Source organism: Budorcas taxicolor, chromosome 10 (assembly GCF_023091745.1).
Source record: "Budorcas taxicolor isolate Tak-1 chromosome 10, Takin1.1, whole genome shotgun sequence".
Lineage (NCBI taxonomy): Eukaryota > Metazoa > Chordata > Mammalia > Artiodactyla > Bovidae > Budorcas > Budorcas taxicolor.
The window spans coordinates 59,067,531-59,088,715 of NC_068919.1; the positions used below are offsets into that span (position 1 = coordinate 59,067,531).

Sequence of the window (21,185 nt, forward strand, 5' to 3'; positions counted from 1 at the left end):
ACTCATCATACAGAGTAAATCTGAAAGCAAAGAATGTTACCAGGGAAGAGTAACTGTATAATGAGGGCTTCCCTGGTGGCTCAGACAGTAAAAAATCTGCCTGCAATGCAGGAGACCCAGGTTCAGTCCCTGAGTCCAGAAGATCCCCCGGAGAAGGGCATTCCAGTATTCTTGCCTGGGGAATTCCATGGAGAGAGGAACCTGGCAGGCTACAGTCCATGGGGTTGCAAGGAGTTGGACACGACTGAGTGACTAACATAAGCACAAAGTAATCAATTCATCATTATGACATAACAATGAAATATTTATATACCTAATAAAATGCTTTGAGACACATTTAATTAAGAATTTAATACTTAAAGGAGAAAGACAAATCTATAAATATAGTTAGATATTTCAGCACCTCAGTCTCAGTAACTGGTAGCATGTACAGAAATCAGTTAATGATATAGAATGCTGTAGATGATTTGAGCAACACTTTGTTAACCAACTTTATGCATCTAATTGATATTTATTAAGCATTCCTGTTAGTGACTGTAGAATACACATTTTTCTCATGTACACATTAAATCTTTACCAACTATATTCTGGGCTAGGAAAATATTCTAATAAAATTAAAAGAATTCAAGTCATGTTTTTAGACCAAAATGGAATTATAGTGTAAATGGATAACAGAAAGCTATCTGGAAAATTCTCAAATATTTGGAAACTAACATACTTCTCAGGAACTATGGGTCAAACCAGAAATCAATAGGGAAATTGAAAAATATTTTGAGCTTATTGAAAATGAAAATGCAGATTAAATTTGTGAGATATACCTCAAGCAGTATTTGAAAATTTAAAGCATTAAGATGCCTGTATTTGAAATATGGAACATTCTCAAAAACCATGACCCCAGCTTATAGTGTAGGAAACTAGACAAAGAAATGAAAACCTGAAGTATGCAGAAGAAAAGAAATAATAAAGACCAGTTGTTGTCATTTCTTAGTCACTCAGTCATGTCTGACACTTTTGTAATACCATGAACTGTAACCCACCAGGCTCCTCTAGACATGGGATTTTCCAGGCAAGATTACTAGAGTGAGTTGCCATTAATGTATAAGAGTTCCCAAACAACCAACAACTCAAAGAATAAATCACAGGGGAAATTAGAAAATAGCTTGAGACAAATGAAAACAAAAGCAGAACATACAAAACTCGCAGGGAAAAACAAAAGCGGTGCTAAAAGAGAAATTTATAGTTGTAAACAAATCAATAAACAACATATCAACAACCTAAATCTACCTAGTAAGGAACTAGAAAAAGAAGGACAAACTGAACCCTTAGCTAATAGAAGGAAGGAAGGAATAGATTAGAGTGGAGATAAATAAAATAGAGAATTGAAAAATAGTAGAGAAAAGCAATAAAATCAAAAGTTATTCCTTGAGATCAATAAAATTGACAAACCTCTAGCAAGAGTAGGAGAGAAGGAAATGGCAACCCACTCCAGCATTCTTGCCTAGAGAATCCTGTGGACAGAGGAGCCTGGTGGGCTGCTGTCTATAGGGTCACACAGAGTCGGACACAACTGAAGCGACTTAGCAGCAGCAGCAGCAAGAGTAAGAGGACTCAAATTAAAGTCAAATGAAGGTAGGAACTTTACTATCAGCAAAGAAAAAAGAAGGATTAAGAGGATTGTGAACAAACATATAATAACAAATTGGATAGCCTGTATAAAATGGACAAATTACTAGCAATATATAATTTTCCAAGACTGAATAATGAAGAAATAGACAATCTGAATAGATGTATAACTAGTAGGGAGATTAAATCAGTAATCAGAAACCTCCCAACAAAGAAAGTCCTGGACCAAATGACTTCACTGATGAATTCTGCCAATATTTAAAGAAGAATTAACACCAATCCTTCTCAAACTCTCCTGAAAAACTGAAGAGGAGGGAATACTCCTAGCTCATTTTATGAGACCAGTATTGTCATGATAGCAAAACTAAAGATACTACAAAAAACAAAGTACAGATCAATATCCTCTTTCAGGATATTGATACAAAAGCCTTCAACAAAATACTAGGAAACTGAATTCAGCAGTATATTAAAAGAGTTATAGAGCCTGACCAATGAGCTTTATTCCTGGAATGCAAGAATGATTTAACATATGTTAAATAGCTAGATCTAATGAGCATATCAGTAACTTGAATATCCATCAGCTGTAGGATAACTTTTCTTTTCAAATATACCAAAACATGTATAAAAATTTACCATACTATTTTGGTACTCAGTTTCCTGTGAAAGTATATTTGATGTGTACATTACACTGAATTGTATTAATCAAAGACATGTTCTGAAACTTTCTGTCTAGATATTTCTTCATACATGATTGTAGATTGTGTAGCTGAAACATGCCAACTTTATTCACTAGTAAATTATATATAATCTCAGTTAATTCTCATACAGCCCTAAATCTTAGAACCACTTCCCATTATATAAATGATTTAGAATTTTTAGCTATTAACATTATCATTATTGTTTCTGCTACTATCTCCATCTGTAAACTTATTACAGAAGCATGACAGCTGTATTGGGAGTTAGGAGACCTGGATTCTAGTCTGGCTTTCAGTTACTTAACTGTGTATCAGTTCAGTCACTCAGTCATGTCAAACTCTATGCAACCCAATGGACTGCAGCATGCCAGGCTTCCCTGTCCATCACCAGCTCCCGGAGTTTGCTCAAACTCATGTCCATCAAGTCAGTGATGCCATCCAACCATCTCATCCTCTGTTGTCCTCTTCTCCTCTTGCCTTCAATCTTTCCCAGCATCAGAGTCTTTTCCAGTGAGTCAATTCTTCGCATCAGGTGGCCAAAGTATTTGAGAATCAGCATCAGTCATACTTAACTGTGTATAACCTTAAATAATGTTCTTAAGCTTTCAGGATAGTAGTGCAATCACTAAATTAGAGAGGTTTAACCTAGGTGATATCTAACTTCCATTTTAGTTCTAAGATACTATACATTTATGAATCCCAGCTCATATGGTTTGTTAATTTGATAGAAAATTACCACTGAATTTAATCATTTTTGGTGTTTATTACCAAAACCTATTAATGCCAGCTTGTGCTTCTACTGTTGATATCATAAATAAATTTGGACTCTTAATTCATTTGTTCATTGCTTAATAGAGCAAGAATTCAAGGTGCTACCTTAAGACTTTACTATAATGTTAACAGTATTATTATGTATAGATTTCTTCCTTCTTATAACTTACATGCAGAGTACATCATGAGAAACGCTGGGCTGGAAGAAGCACAAGCTGGAATCAAGATTGCTGGGAGAAATATCAATAACCTCAGATATGCAGATGACACCACCCTTATGGCAGAAAGTGAAGAGGAGCTAAAAAGCCTCTTGATGAAAGTAAAAGAGGAGAGTGAAAAAGTCGGCTTAAAGCCCAATGTTCAGAAAACGAATATCATGGCATCTGGTCCCATCACTTCATAGGAAATAGATGGGGAAACAGTGGAAACATTGTCAGACTTAATTTTTTTGGGCTCCAAAATCACTGCAGATGGTGATTGCAGCCATGATATTAAAAGATGCTTACTCCTTGGAAGGAAAGTTATGACCAACCTAGATAGCATATTCAAAAGCAGAGACATTACTTTGCCAACAAAGGTCCGTCTAGCCAAGGCTATGGTTTTTCCAGTGGTCATGTATGGATGTGAGAGTTGGACTGTGAAGAAAGCTGAGCGCCAAAGAATTGATGCTTTTGAACTGTGGTGTTGGAGAAGACTCTTAAGAGTCCCTTAGACTGCAAGGAGATCCAACCAGTCCATTCTAAAGGAGATCAGTCCTGGGTTTTCATTGGAAGGACTGATGCTAAAGCTGAAACTCCAATACTTTGGCCACCTCATGAGAAGAGTTGGACTCATTGGAAAAGACCCTGATGCTGGGAAGGATTGGGGGCAGGAGGAGAAGGGGATGACAGAGGATGAGATGGCTGGATGGCATCACCAACTTGATGGACATGAGTTTGAGTAAACTCCGGAAGTTGGCTATGGACAGGGAGGCCTGGCGTGCTGCGATTCATGGGGTTGCAAAGAGTCAGACACAACTGAGCAACTGAACTGATATCATTCTACTTTGTTTTTAGTCTTTCATGTCACTATTTTACTAGTTCTGTCTATGGCTGTCTCATTCCAGTAATTGCTTTAATTTTATACTGAGTTACTTATGAAAGATTTGGAATGGCTATAGAATAATAGAAGGTAGCTATGCCATTGTCAGCATTGTACATGCCAACCACTATTTAAGAACCTTCATTAATTGATCAGACATTGGTTTGCTTTCTGTGTGCCAGGCACTGTGCTGAGGGCTTTAAATACAAAGTCAAACAAAATGTGATCCTTGTCCAATTGAATTTTAAGATACTACTTTAAGGCATGTATATATTACCTACATTTGCAGATAAGGAAACTAGAACTTGCCCAGGATAGTGCAGCTAATGAATAATGGAACCAGCATTTAAATTCAGGTCTGCATGATGCCGAAAACCCACGCTCATTCCATTATAGCAACTGATCTGCAGTTTGAGAATAGATAGAATTACTGACATTATGTAAACAAATTCTAATTTTAAATTGTAATATCAATTGTTTTAATTCCATACCTGTTTTATTTTTTAAGCCTGACAGAGAAAGTCAAGATTGCTTGTTTGATAGAATTTCAGAAAGCTATGTGTCACTTTTCATGAGCATACCTCTAAGCCGAAAGGATACATTCTTTCAGGTAAATACAGAAGTTAACTGGTTATACAAATTATATTTATAGCAAATGAAGTATAAAAAGTTATTTAAACACATATGAGAATGTATTTTGTTACTTTGAAAGCAAAATTGCCTCAAGTAGAGTAAAAAAGCTAATATTTTAAGTTATGCCCCCACCCCAGAATATTGTATTCTGCTGAAGGCCTTACAGAATCTATTTGTTTGCATACTGAAAAATATTGACTTATCCTATGCATATTCTTGATTTTTTAATCTACAAAATTATTTTCCTTTTACTTTATAAAGTATATTTTGGTCTAAGAGGACTTGACCTCTTGTGTTAATGCATAAGTACAACACTAAGCACCTGTGAACAGTAAAGAACAATGAACAAAGTTGTGAATCAAATGTTGTTTTACTATGTTAAAATAATTTGGTTAAAATAATTTATGTTCTTGAGTAATGTGAAGTGAAGATCCATGGAATTTCCTTGAGTATTTTGAAATGTAAACATCTAGCATTTCAAAGCAGAAGACACATTCAAATACTTTGTTGAACTGACATCTGTAAAATCAGAAATACATGAGTATTTTCAAGTCAGTAAATGTTTTTATGGATAAATCCTAAAATAAAATAAATGTCTATCAAGAAAACATAAAATTGCCAAATATTTATACTCAATCTTGATCTATCTTACAAAAATGTACATACAGTATTATAGAAGGAAGCCAGCAGTGGGCTGGGAATAAGGAGTCTGCTACTAATTGCACAGGTGATCTTGCAGACATTCAGTTTCTTAGTGCCATAGCCCGTTATCCATCAGATGAAGAGTTTGATCCATGATTCATAACTTGCCTTATAGAACACTGATATTCCAAAAGATAGACTATGATTTTCTCTGCTAATATAAATTTATTTTTCTTATTTACAGGAAAAACATTAGTGGTTAGAATTTTTGGTCATTAAATTGCCTAGAGATGACAAAACTGGCTGGATTTCTCCTATCTATAATCCTTTACCTAGTCTGTCCTTTTGTGGTGGGTCTTGTCTATCTAATACGTGGTTTGATAAAGTCAAGCATGCTTTAACACAAGCCTTAAGAAAAGAATTTTTAAAAGCCTATTTAATGTGAACAAACAAGCAGTGGCACCGTTACATATTCCTCATTCTATAATTTCTAGTCTTACATTTATTGTCTGAATGTTCTCCTTGGGATGATGTGCCTTTTGATATCAAGATGTTGCCTTTATAATCCATCTCAAATCACGACTTGATTTTTTCTGAAGTCCCTATTTTCAGTGGCATTTTCCAAGGAGAAATTAGAAGTTATTTAACAAAGATTCAAAGCCTCACTTGAGAACAAATAACACGTACACCTTAGTGATTAGACCCTTCCCCCTGTTTCTATGCTTGTGAACCAGACCACCTCCCTACATATCTATTACCACCATAGCTGTATAAGTAGAAGTGCAGCCTCATCTCTCATTGGATAATTTCTATTTTAATTCATTCAAATAATTGGGAGTTTTGTTACTAATTGGCTCATCTGAGAAAAGCTATTAATATTTAAGAATCAAAAAATTATCTTCAGATCTCACTATTCGGTATAAATTATTTGAATCTGAACATACGGTTTTTATTTCATTTTCTTCCAATGTCATACAATGATATTCCCTCAGAAAATTTCTCAACACCATCTGACACTTCATCTCTTTTCCCACTAATCTCCTGAAGCTGAAATATACACAGAAAACAAAATGTCAAAGTTCACCTTACCTAGTTCAACTTTTTAATTACTAGCATAATTTTATATACCACAATTATGTGACTCTTTCCAATAGCATTTTAAACTGCCCATGGCTGATTCAATAAAATTAAATATATCAGTGTTTTTAAAGCATTCTTGCCTGCCTCTTTTTCCCTACCCCAAAAAACTAATGAAATTCTGTAAAGAATACCATCACTTACCAGCAGATTTGAGCACTGCTGAGGCAGGTGACTATATTAGTTTCCTATTGCTGGTGTAAAAACCATCATGAAGTTAGAGGCTTAAAGAAATGGAAATTCATTGTTTTATAGTTAGGTAGATCAGAAGTCCAAAATGAGTCTTATGGGATTAAAATCAAGGTATCAACAGAGCTAATTTCTTTAGGAAAACCAAAGGGAGAAATCATCTCTTGTATCTTCCAGTTTCTGGTGTCTGCCAGCCTTCCAAAATAGTAAATAGAATATTTTAGATCTTTAACATAAAAATCTGGTATCTTCCTGTGTGTAGTTACTCCCTGAGAGAAACTTAGTAGTCAAGTGACTTTAAGTCTAATAGAATACTGGTAGTGCTGTGCATTAGTTGATATTCACTCAGGGCTTTACAATTGGGGTTCAGTTCAGTTGAGTCACTCAGTCATGTCCAACTCTTTGTGACCCCATGGACTGCAGCATGCCAGGCATCCTTGTCCATCACCAACTCCTTAAGCTTGCTCAGACTCTTGTCCATCAAGTTGGTGATGCCATCCAACCATCTCATCCTCTGTCGTCCCCTTCTCCTTCTACCTTCAATCTTTCCCAGCATCAGGGTCTTTTCCAATGAGTCAGTTTTTCACATCAGGTGGCCAAAGTATTGAAGTTGCAGCTTCAGCATCTATTCTTCCAATGAATATTCAGGACTGATTTCCTTTAGGATTGACTAGTTTGATCTCCTTGAAGTCCAGGGGACTCTCATGAGTTTTCTCCAACACCACAGTTCAAAAGCATCAATTCTTTGGTGCTCAGCTTTCTTCACAGTCCAACTCTCACATCCATAGATGACTACTGGAAAAACCATAGCTCTGACTAAATAGACCTTTGTTGGCAAAGTAATGTCTCAGCTTTTTAATAATGCTGTCTAGGTTGATCATAGCTTTTCTTCCAAGAAGAAAGCTTTTATTCCAAGGAGCAAACAATATAGTATAACCTCAATAACAATTTGTGTTATGCTACATTAACTCACCTAAATGGACTTCAATTATTTAAAAACATGCTTTTATTTCTCACCACACACACAAAAAATGATAATTGTGTGATGTAATAGAGTTATTAGCTGATGCTGTGGTGGTAATCATATTGCAAAATACAAATATATCAACATGTTGTACACCTTAAACTTATGCAGTATTATATGTCAAATATATTTCAATTATAAATGTATATATACTTTTTATTATAATGACTAGAAAGAGGGTATACTTTTTCTGAAAGAGGATATCAATAACAGGGTAAAATGAAATAAGTGTAGAACCATTAAACCTTAACTGTTAACTTCATCCTTTATCCAAATTAAATTTTTTCCCCTGAATGCTAACAAATAGCTAAACTGATATGACTTTATTTTCAACTCTTCTTTGTTCATATTCTTCAGTTGTTGAAAGTACAAAGAGGCAAAAAAGGCCAAAAACAAGTTATAAGGAGAAAAAGGGACATGTATTTCACAAACTCAATAACTTCTTTGGTATTTGAGATAATGTTACATGAAATATGAAATTATTTTAATATGACTCTGTTTTGCTAGGTGTATCCTGATTGTTTGGCACAAGCTATCTATGCAACATTCCAGGAAGCATTTCCAGAATCTAGTAATCTCTTTAATGATGAATTTAAAGAAGATCTAGGGAATAATATTTTTCTTTGGTTGTCAGGTATGAATGTCATTTAAGTATTGATCACTACTTTGGTACCTAAAACTTTTGAATTGCAGTGTTTTGTTTACTCTAGTCAAAAATTTTGTAGTTCTTTGTCTTACAAAACAGAATATTGATGTCTATGTTTCAAAATAATGATGATTTTCTTCTGAAAATTATTTTATAATAAAATTAATCACTTATTAACTTTAGAAGGCAAACAATTTTATAGGCAGTGAAATTCTTGTAGAAACCAAAACTGCCACAGAAAGAAAACTGTATGATACATATTTTATATTTGTAAGAGAAGTATTTCAAGCTGCTTCTTTTAGAACACAGCTGGCATTTTTATAGCAGATAATACTGGGTAAATTCTAGAGCTAACTGAATTATTTATATAACATACCATCATTAATCAATGGGAAAAAAATGTTTGAATCATGATGTGTGTGTGTGTGTGTGTGTGTGTGTGTCTCTGTAGGTAGGAGTTCAGTCAGTTGTATCCGACTCTTTGAGACCCCATGGACTGCAGCACACCAGGCTTCCCTGTCCATCACCAACTCCTAGAGTTTACTCAAACTAATGTCCATTGAGTTGGTGATGCCATCTAACCATCTCATCTTCTATTGTCCCCTTGTCTTCCCGCCTTCAATCTTCCCCAGCATCAGGGTCTTTTCCAATGAGTCAGTTCTTCGCATCAGGTGGCCAAAGTATTGATTCTGAAGATCAACCCTGGGATTTCTTTGGCAGGAATGATGCTAAAGCTGAAACTCCAGTACTTTGGCCACCTCAAGCGAAGAGTTGACTCATTGGAAAAGACTCTGATGCTGGGAGGGATTGGGGGCAGGAGGAGAAGGGGACGACAGAGGATGAGATGGCTGGATGGCATCACTGACTTGATGGACATGAGTCTGAGTGAACTCTGGGAGTTGGTGATAGACAGGGAGGCCTGGCATGCTGCAATTCATGGGGTTGCAAAGAGTCGGACACGACTGACCGACTGAACTCAACTGAACTGAACTGGTTGGTCTTCAAAGCATTCTGTACACAAACTGCCTGAGTTAAAGACAAGAACACTAAATATAGATCCCGTATCTGATTTAAATATCAGAATAGATAGTTTGCTCACTTCTAGCCTGAATACATTTGTTTGCAAATGCATATTCTTTGAAAAAGTTGGCTTAAAACTCAACATCCAGAAAACTAGGATCATGGCATCTGGTCCCATCACTTCATGGCAAATATATGGGGAAACAATGGCAAATAGACTTTATCTTGGGGGGCTCCAAAATCACTGCAGATAGTGACTGCAGCCATTAAATTAAAAGACATTTGCTCCTTGGAAGAAAAGTTATGACTAACCTAGAAAGAAAGGAAAGAAAGAAAGAAAGTGAAGTCACTCAGTCGTATCCGACTCTTTGCGACCCCATGGACTGTAGCCTACCAAGCTCTTCTGTCCATGGGATTTTCCAGGCAAGAGTACTGGAGTGAGTTACCATTTCCTTCTCCAGGGGACCTTTCCTGATGCAGGGATCAAACCCTGCTCTCCCACATTGTAGGCAGATAGTTTTACCACCTGAGCCACCAGGGAAGACCAACCTAAACAACATGTTAAAAAGCGGAGACATTACTTTGCCAAAGAGGTCCATCTAGTCAAAGCTATGGTTTTTCCAGTAGTCATGTATGGATGTGAGGGTTGGACTATAAAGCAAGCTGAGCCCCAAAGAATTGATGCTTTTGAACTGTGGTGTTGGAGAAGACTCTTGAGAGTCCCTTGGACTGCAAAGGAGATCCAACCAGTCCATCCTAAAGGAAATCAGTCCTGAATATTCATTGGAAGGACTGATGTTGAAGCTGAAACTCCAATACTTTGGCCCCCTGATGTGAAGAACTGACTGATTGGAAAAGACCCTGATGCTGGGAAAGATTGAAGGTGGAAGGAGAAGGGGACAGATATGGTTGAATGGAATCATCAACTCGATGGACATGAGTTTGAGTAAACTCTGGGAGTTGGTGATGGACAGGAAAGCCTAGTGTGCTTTAGTCCATGGGGTCGCAATGAGTCAGACATGACTGAGTGACTGAACTGAACTGATTTTTCCAACATAGGCTATTTATCACTGTTGAACACTTGCTTCAGTACTTCTCTGTGGGATGTTTCACCTTAGGAGAAAATATTTGTGTAGTGAAAGGATTGATATTTATTGCCTCTCCTTCACATCAGGCAGAGAAATGGTTTAAAGTGAAGGGTAGGTGAGGCTAAAATAGGAAGCTTAAGGAATCCTTGGGATGAAACTGTACCTTAGCCTCAGTGAAGATATCGTATTATAATTTTAAAAGGTGTTACCATGCACAGGGATCTCTCTGTATTATTTGTTGCAAGTGCATGTAAATCTACACTCATCTCAGAGTTAAAAAAATTCAAACCTGCATTTTCTTAAGATAAAAGGTAACTATGCAGGTGGAATTATATGAATATTCTGGACAACTACCAATATCTACTAAACCTAAACATATGTTAAATTTGGACTAGCATATTTCTGACTCTCAGGTACATAATCTCCAGAAATCTACGTATTTCTGTACACCAAAAGTACAAAATGTTCATGAAGTGAAGTGAAGTAGCTCAGTCGTGTCCGACTCTTTGCAACCCTGTGGACTGTAGCCCACCAGGCTCCTCCATCCATGGGATTCTCCAGGCAAGAATACTGGAGTGGGTTGCCATTTCCTTCTCCAGGGGATCTTCCCGACCCAGGGATTGAACCCGGGTCTCCCGCATTGCAGGCAGACGCTTAAGCAGTGCTATTTATATAATAATCAAAATGAACTGTCCAAATCCCCACAATAATATAAAATTTAGATAAACTGTGGAGTATTCATATACTGAAATACTGCCAGCAATGAGGATGAGTGAACTATAATCATATACAGTAGTAAACAAATCACACAAACAAGGTTGAGGGACCAGGCACAAAAAGGTAGCTCCTGTATGAGTTCTTTGATACAGAGTTCAAAATCTGACAAAACTAATCCATGGTGTTAGAAGCTGAATATTTTGTTTCTGAGGGCTGGTGACATGGACACTATGTATTAAACTTGAGAAGATTCACTGACCTGTACATAATTGTTCATTTTTATTTTTATGCATGGATAAGAATTTAAGTTGAAAACAAAGGCAGTAGTGGTAGCTGCACTAGAGACTCTATGATTTATTTAACATGAATGTGTTTGTACTTTCTGTCACAATGCTTTTCTCACATTGCATGTCTATCAAGACTCACATGTTTTCTGAGTTCTATGCTCATAAATGACCTTTTCACCTTTTACTATGATTTTATCTTTCAATTGTGGTTAATTATTTTGTTTTGGCTAGAGCACTTGTTGAAGGAATTTAAAAGACATTTTTCTTATTTCTTTGTTGGAGAAATATTTATATCATAGATCTAAAATACTTAATTCAATTTCTCCTCCTTAATATATGAAAAATTGCTTTTGTAAAGATGAAGTCATTGCTTTATTTGTTTCTTTGCAGTATGTTCAGTTTGATTACTTACATTGTCAGTTGGCTTTCATTTTAGTTCGTTTTCCACAATTTTTTTTTTTAACCAGAGTTCCTTATTTGTTGTTTTGCTAAGTCATGTCTGACTCTTTGCGACACCATGGACTATAGCCCCACCAGGCTTCTCTGTCCATGGGATTTCCCAGGCAAGAATACTGGAGTCAGTTGCCATTTCCTTCTCTAGGGGACCTTCCCAACCAAGGGATCGAACATGTATTGGCAGGTGGATTCTTTACCACTGAGCCACATGGGAAGCCTAGAGATCCTTATTTACAATAAGAAAAAGCACCAGAGCTTGTGTAAATTTCCTATTACTGATGCAGCAAATTACTACTTAGTTTCAGTTCAGTTCAGTCACTCAGTCATGTCCGACTCTTTGTGACCCCATGAGTCACAGCACGCCAGGCCTCCCTGTCCATCACCAGCTCCCGGAGTTCACTCAAACTCACGTCCATCGAGTCGGTGATGCCATCCAGCCATCTCATCCTCTGTCGTCCCCTTCTCCTCCTGCCCCCAATCGCTCCCAGCATCAGAGTCTTTTCCAATGAGTCAACTCTTCACATGAGGTGGCCAAAGTACTGGAGTTTCAGCTTTAGCATCATTCCTTCCAGAAAACACCCAGGGCTGATCTCCTTTAGAATGGGCTGGTTGGATCTCCTTGCAGTCCAAGGGACTGTTATCTAGCTTGGTCATAACTTTCCTTCCAAGGAGTAAGCATCTTTTAATTTCATGGCTGCAATCACCATCTGCAGTGATTTTAAAGCAACATATATATTATCTTAGAGGTCTGAAAGTCATAGGTCCAAAATGAGTTTCACTAAGGTAAAACCAAGATGTTGGGAGAGCTGTGTTATTCTAAAGGCTCTAGGGAAAATCTCTGTAGCTTTTCAGAAGCTGTTTCCATTTTTTGCCTCATAACCTTTCATCATCAAAGCCCACAATGACTAGTCACCTTTCTCATATTTCATCATTCTAATACTGACTCTTCTACCTCCCTCTTCCATATGTATGACTCTTCTGAGTACAATGGGCTCACCTGGACAAGCCAGCATACTGTCCATATTTTAAGGCTAGCCAGTTATTAACTTAATTCTCTCTGCTTCCTTAATTCCTCTTTGCCATGTAACATAACATATTCACCATTTGGGAACATTAAGATATGGAAGACTTTGGAGGATACTTCTGCCTAGTGTAGAGACACATTAAGATTTTGTATGATTGGCTAGGTTTTAGCACAAGCTTTATGACTATCCTATGTGGCAGCTTTACAGTGAGTAAGATGAAGTTTTGTGCTCTGACTTCTGGTTTCTGCTTAGGATGTAAAAAACTAAAATGATATTACTTCCACTCTTCTACCTGAAAACACTAAACTATCTGCAAATTTGAAACTTTCCTGGAACCCATCAGAGGTTCCAAGGCAGTCAACCCAAAATCTACAGAAAGACAGGTGTCTCAAAGGGAAGACCAGATGTCAGCACTTGCTCACGTGGGACAGATGCAGCTAGATGCCATAAAAAGGCAGTAAGAAGAATTTAGCCAAAATTTCTAATGAATTACTTACAGCTGAGTATGGTCTAGTGTGACCATATAGGATACTTAGGAGCTTCATAAACAAGGAGGAAGTTGACATTACAAGTTTCTCTCCAGATATTTTATAAGTAATAATTGAGGATGGTATGACAGTCTTGAGAAAGCCTGGGGGAATATAAGAGAAACCACTACAAAAAAGGCATTAAGCCTTGCCTGGACCCTTCTCTTCTGTCTCCTCTGTGTTAACAACAACAAGCTTTAAGTCACAGCAGGAGGAGGGAGAGAGGTTGCGGGAAGGAAGGGCAGCAAATCCAGTTGCCCTTAGTGAAGGAGTGGAGATGCGACTCACCCCAGAAACAGAACTGCCTATCAAAAGACAAATAATCAGAGCCAGTTTCAGATAAGGCACAGGTATTAGAATATTAGACAGAAAATTTCAACTACCTATGATTAATGTGGTAAGTGCTCAAGTGGAACAGATGGATAACATGTATGATCAGATATGTAACTTGAGTGAAACATGGAAACTAAACAAAGAAGGCCACATAGACCAATGGAAGAAAAGTGAGAACCCAGAAATAAACCCTCACAGTCAACTAATATTTGACAAAGAAGCCAAGAATACTCAATAGGAATATGATAATCTCTTCAATACATGGCACTGGGAAAGCTGAATCACCACATGTAGAGTGATGAAATTTGACTGCTATCTTATTGTTGTCCAGTTGCTAAGTTGTGTCCGACTCTTTGCAACCCAGTGGACTGCAGCACACAAGGCCTCCCTGTCCTTCAGAATCTCCCAGAGTCTGCTCAAACTCACATCCATTGAGCAATGATACCATCCAACCATCTCATTCTCTATCACCTGCTTCTCCTGCCCTCAATCCTTTCCAGCATCAGGGTCTTTTCCATTGAGTTAGCTCTTTGCATCAGGTGAGTATTGGATCACCTGATCCAAATACTCCAAAAGTATTGGAGCTTTAGCATCAGTCCTTCCAATGAATATTCAGGGTTGATTTTCCTTAGGATTGACTGGTTTGATCTCCTTGCTGTCCAAGGGATTCTCACGAATCTTCTCAAGCACCACAGTTCGAAATCATCAACTCTTCACTGCTCAGCCTCTTATTGTCCGATTCTCACATTCATACATGACTACTGGAAAAACCATAGCATTGACTATATGAACCTTAGTCAGCAAAGTGACATCTCTGCTTTTTAATATGCTGTCTAGGTTTGTAGTAGCTTTTCTTCCAAGGAGCAAGTGTCTTCTAATTTCATGGCTGAAGTCACCATCTGCAGTGATTTTGGAGCCCAAGAAGAGAAAATCTGTCACTGTTTCCACTTTTCCCCCTTTTATTTGCCATGAAGTAATTGGACTGGATGCCATGATCTTAGTTTTTTGAATGTTGAGTTTTAAGCCAGCTTTTTCACTTTCCTCTTTCATCCTCATCAACAGGCTTAGATCTTCCTTGCTTTTTGCCATTAGAGCGGTAGCATCTGCATATATGAGGCTGTTGGTATTTCTCCCAGCAATTCTTGATTCCAGCTTACTATTCATCCAGCATGGCATTTTGCATGATGCACTCCGGGTATAAGGGCTTCCCTGGTGGCTCAGAGGATAAAGCGTCTGCCTGCAATGCGGGAGACCCGGGTTTGATCCCTGGGTTGGGAAGATCCCCTGGAGAAGGAAATGGCAACCCACTCTAGTATTCTTGCCTGGAGAATCCCATGGACAGAGGAGCCTGGTGGGCTACAGTCCATGGGGTTGCAAAGAGTCGGACACGACTGAGCAACTTCACTTTCACTCTGTGTATAAGTTAAATTAGCAGAGTGACAAAATACAGCCTTGACATACTTCTTTACCAATTTTGAACCAATCTGTTGTTCCCTGTCTGGTTCTTACTGTTGCTTCTTGACCTATATACATGTTTCTCAGGAGGCAGGTAAGGTGGTCTGGTAGTCGCATCTCTTTAACAATTTTCCAGTCTGTTGTAATCCACACAGTCAGAGGCTTTAGTGTAGAAAATGAAGCAAATGTTTTTCTGGAATTCCCTTGCTTTTTCTATATCACTCACAAAAATTAACTTCAAATGGAGGAAAGAACTGAAACCATAAAACTCTTAAGAAGAAAACATAGTGGAAAAGCTCTTTAATATATGTCTTGGCAATAATTTTTTGGATATGATATCAAAAGAACAAGCAACAAAAGCAAAAATAGTAGGTGAAACTACATCTAACTAAAAAGCTTCTGCACAGTAAAAAAAAAAAATCAACAAAATGAAAAAGGAATTTATTAAATATATGTGCAAATCATATAAGGGATTGATACCCAAAAGCTAAAAGGAACTCAATTCAATAGCAAAGTAAACAAACAAAAAAACTATCTGATTTTAAAAATAGAGGAACTGTTTTTAATGGCTGAGTAATACTCCATTGTGTATATGTACCACAGCTTTCTTATCCATTCATCTGCTGATGGACATCTAGGTTGCTTCCATGTCCAGGCTATTATAAACAGTGCTGTGATGAACATTGGGGTACACGTGTCTCTTTCAATTCTGGTTTCCTCGGTGTGTATGCCCAGCAGTGGGACTGCTGGATCATAAGGCAGTTCTATTTCCAGTTTTTTAAGGAATCTCCACACTGTTTTCCATAGTGGCTGTACTAGTTTGCATTCCCACCAACAGTGTAAGAGGGTTCCCTTTTCTCCACACCCTCTCCAGCATTTATTGCTTGTAGACTTTTGGATCGCAGCCATTCTGACTGGTGTGAAATGGTACCTCATTGTGGTCTTGATTTGCATTTCTCTGATAATGAGTGATGTTGAGCATATTTTCATGTGTTTGTTAGCCATCTATGTCTTCTTTGGAGAAATGTCTACTTAGTTCTTTGGCCCATTTTTGATTGAATCAGTTCTAATGAGGTAGATGAAACTGGAGCTGATTATACAGAGTGAGGTGAAGTTGCTCAGTAGTGTCTGACTCTTTGCGACCCCGTGGACTGTAACCTACAAGGCTTCTCCATCCATGGGATTCTCCAGGCAAGAATACTGGAGTGGGTTGCCATTTCCTTCTCCAGGGGATCTTCCCAACCCAGGGATCGAACCCGGGTCTCCCGCATTGGAGGTAGACGCTTTAACCTCTTAGCCACCAGGGAAGCCCCCCAGAAAGAAAAACACCAATACAGTATATTAACACATATGTATGGAATTTAGAAAGATGTTAACGATAACCCTGTATGTGAGACAGCAAAAGAGACACAGATGTATAGAACAGAGTTTTGGACTCTGTGGGAGAGGGAGAGGGTGGGATGATTTGGGAGAATGGGATTGAAACACGTATAATATCATGTAAGAAATGAATCGCCAGTCTAGGTTCGATGCAGGATACAGGATGCTTGGGGCTGGTGCACGGGGATGACCCAGAGAGATGGTATGGGGAGGGAGGTGGGAGGGGGGTTCAGGATTGGGAACTCATGTACCCCTGTGGTGGATACATGTTGACGTATGGCAAAACCAATACAGTATTGTAAAGTAAAATAAAGTAAAATTTAAAAAAAATAAAAATAAAAAAATAGAGGAACTGAAGACATTTTTCCAAAGAAGACATACTGATGTCCAACAAGTACAGGAAAGGATGTACAGCATCACTGATCACCAGGGAAACGCTAGTCAAAACCACAGTGAGATATCACCTCACACCTGGTAGAATGGCCATTTTCAAAGTGACTACAAATAACAAATATTGATGAGGATGTGAAGAAAAGAGAACCCTTGTTGTTAGTCGGAATGTAAATTGGTAGAGCCACTGTGGCGAACAGTATGGAGGTTCATCAAAAATGAAAACTAGGGCTACTGCTAAGTCAGCAGTCCCACTTCTAGCAGCAAGACTGCATCTTTCTCCTGAGCTCCTGCCAGGCTGTGGTGTGGAGTGAGGGGAACCGGGCATTTGCCCTTTGGACTGGGAAGTGTGATGAGGTGGCTGCCATCTGTGCAAGTCTCTCGCTGCTCTGATTGTTAGCAATCCGACACACACTCCTGCCTCACAAGTAGAGTCTAGGCTTCTCCAGCTCTCCCATCTGTCTCAGTGGATTTCCCAGCAGACAAGGGGGCTCCCGGGGGCAAGGATCCACCTGTGTGGACCTTCTCTTCCATACTCCTCCAGGGGTGCTGGACCCACCCTAACGCCTTCCCCTCCCCCTGCAATTCTGCCCAGTTACATGGAGATCTTTCTTGCAGTTTTGGCTTTATAAAAGATATTCTGCTGGTTTCCAGTTAGTTGTTTGTTTGTTTGTTTGAAGTTGTCTTCCACGTGTAGATATATTTTGGATGTGTTTATGAGAAGTGAGCTCCATGTCTTCCTACTCTGACATTGATCCCCCGTTCAATAAAAAACTATCTTTTAAATTTCCTGATCTGTTGACCTTTCTATACTCCAGATTTTCCACTAATATGCTATATATTTTAAAACAAGACAATATTGAGAAACATTCAAATGAATCATTTTGAATATTTTATCTAGTGGTAACTAATGTAAAATAAGCAATGACCAAATTTAAAAACTCTTTGAAAATTCCAATTTGATATCAAAATATAACAAATAATCCTCATTGAATACTCACTACTGGGAAAATATTGGATATATTTTATGAGTATGTCAATGTATGTTAATATGTTTATTATATTTTATGTTTGTTTTTATATTCATGTTTCCCAGTTACTGAATGCTTTAATATATACAAACTCAATTAACCATCAGAATAAGCATATGAAGTATACTAAGGAATTTATATTGTTCTCATTTTTACTGCTGAGGATATAAATGTTTTGTGTGGTTAAATCAATTATTCAACCCTACACAACTTTTGGAACAAAAGTGGAACTTTTTAAATAGAATTTATTTTTATTACTTTTAGAGTGCTATAATCTATTCAAAAACATTATTTAGAAAATAATAGATACAGAGAGGGAAAAAGTTTAAATGGAATCATCTGTTGATTGCTGCTCAGAGGCAATCATGTTAACAATTAAGCTACAGTCACACATCTGTATAAGGTAAAATTGTCCTTCACATAAAAACAATACTATGATTACTTTTATATGTTAATGAATACTTACAAGGTAACTTTTTATGGATACTTCATGATCCACTGTTGGGATGTACTGTTGTTTGATATTTAGGTCCTTTCAAGTTTTCACAATGTTAATCTCCCCTTGTGTCTGTTTATGAACTTAGCTTGTATTTTTCAGTTAGAAGGGTATATATCATGTTTATCTCTTTTCTGATTCACTGTCTTATATGATGAGACATTAACATTTCTATGTAGAGATTCCTTCATTTGAAACCTAAGACTGGCAGTTCTCACAGGATTGTTGTGAGAATTAAATGTATACTCAAAAAAAGGGTTCAACAGAAGATGTTTTTAAAATAGTAATTTCTTTGGTTAAATATACATTTTGTATTAACAGGTTTACCACCTCAAAAAGGATTTTGGACCCACTGGAAACTGAAAGAACTCTCCACAACAACCATTCATGGTAGCAGGAAAATGCCTTCAAAAACTATAAAGGACATGATTGCTAGAAATCAAGAACACATAGCAGCTTGTAAGTAAATTTATTATATATTGCTTACTGAAATAGCCAAAATCAAGTATATCATTATTCATTTATCAGAATTTTTTAATGATTATTTTCTGGTGAGAGTCTTAAAATAACATTTAATTTATAGATGGGTATTATAGTAATTTGAATACTGCTTTACGTTTTTAGTTTTTCACTATAAAAATTACATGTACTTAAGTCCTTTTCTCATTTGCACTTATTATGATTTTAATATTAATTTCAGGGAACTTCTCAGGTATAAGAATGCTACAAATACTCTTACTTTTTGGCTGTATTGCTAACTGGTTAATAATGTGTTTTACCAATAGATAAGCTTAAAATGTTTTATTCAGTAAATTTAAATAATGCCTTTGTAGAATGTCAGTTTTGTGGAATATTAATCAGGACTTACTTAACCTAATACGAAGAAACAATCTACCTGCTTTTATCTAGTACTTTTTAATTTCCACTTTTGTTCAATTCTTTAATCCACTTTTGTTTTATTTGTTACAAGGGAGAGAGTTGGATTCCAGTATTTTGTTTCCAAATGCTCACTTTTTAGATAATCCACTTACAGACTACTTGAAATACCAGTTCACATGGATATATTTCTGTGTTCTCTTCTACCTGCCAAATTTCTGAGACAAGACCAAACTTCTTAGTTACTCTATATTAATAAGCACTTTAAGGCAAGCTCATGTCTCTCTAATTTATACTGTATTTCAATACTAAACACTGGTCTGGTGCTCAGGCCTCATTACTGACCAACTAAACAGAATCTCAGACTCAGTATTTTTTTTAAAGGTACTCAGATGACTTCAATTTGCAGGCAAAGTTAAGAACTCCTAGCGTAAAGAGAAATACCTTTCCATTTTACTACTTGATATAGGCTGGTGGAAGGAGGGACTAACCTCCTCAACCTACTCCTCTGAAAATTCTCTCTTCAGTTAGTTTTTTATTCTAAAATTGTTTAATTGGTTAATTACTGCTTTTCTGATTAGTACTTTGGTTTTTTGCCACTCTTATCTCTATAGATAGCATTCTGTCTGATTTCTGTCTTTTAGTAGTTATGTGAAAGTTCTTATTTGCTAATGTTACCCTGGTTTTTATAGAACTTCATACATATTTGTTATTTTGTATAGAAAGAGAGATAATTTACTATTTTGACCCAATGTTAAACATCTCTTTTTGCTTCTTAGTCTTACATGTGAAAAATAACTTGTAAAAATAGAAAATTAAGGGACTTTAAATTTTTTCAAGTTTTAACTTACAGAAAAGTGTTAAAAATAGTGTAAGGAACTCCCATATATCCTTTATCCACCTGTTGTTTGAATTTGTCCTATTTGTTTTATCATTCTTCTTTTTTATATAAGCATTTAAAGCTATAAATTTCCCTAATTACTGTTTCAGCTACTTTCTGAAAATTTTGATGTTATATTTTCATTGTCATTTAATTCAGAATATTTTCTAATATCCAGCATAATTTCTATTTTGATCCATGGGTTATTTAGAAGTATATTACTTAATTTTCTAAAATTTAGGTTTTTTCTGGATATCTTAAAATTACTGATTTCTACTTTAAAAAAATAGTGATCTGATCTACTTTTAAAAATAATGATGTCTGCTTTTGAAAATAGTAATCTGTACAGTCTTTTGTAGTGCATTGAGATTTGTTCTATAGTACACTACATGATCTGTCTCGGTAAACATTCCATGTGCACATGAGAAGAATATATATTCTGCAATTATTTTGTCTCAATTAGATCAAGGTGATTTATCATGGCTCAGATGGTAAAAGTATCTGCTTGCAATGTGGGAGACCCAGGTTCAGTCTCTGGGTGGGGAAGATGCTCTGGAGAAGGAAATGTCAACTCACTCCAGAACTCTTGCCTGAAAAATTCCATGGATGGAGGAGCCTGGTGGGCTCCAGTCCATGGGGTTGCAAAGAGTTGGACACACCTGAGCGACTTCACTTTCACTTTTCACTTTAGATCTTCTATATCAGGGTTCAGTAAACTATTGCCTATGGACCACATCTGGCCTATGAGCTAAGAATGATTTTTCCATTTTCAAGGGTTGTAAAA

The 21,185-nt window shown here is 36.9% G+C and overlaps 1 protein-coding gene across 1 annotated transcript in view; it reads left to right on the forward strand.

Annotated features, from left to right (window-relative positions):
* The window catches only part of FAM227B (family with sequence similarity 227 member B), a 206,195-nt gene that overhangs the window by 19,500 nt on the left and 165,510 nt on the right, over nucleotides 1-21,185 (forward strand). Inside the window, exons 7-9 of the mRNA XM_052647370.1 lie at nucleotides 4,678-4,779; nucleotides 8,302-8,428; nucleotides 18,967-19,104. Of these exons, the coding sequence (XP_052503330.1) occupies nucleotides 4,678-4,779; nucleotides 8,302-8,428; nucleotides 18,967-19,104 (367 nt within the window). The remainder of the gene's footprint in view (nucleotides 1-4,677; nucleotides 4,780-8,301; nucleotides 8,429-18,966; nucleotides 19,105-21,185) is intronic.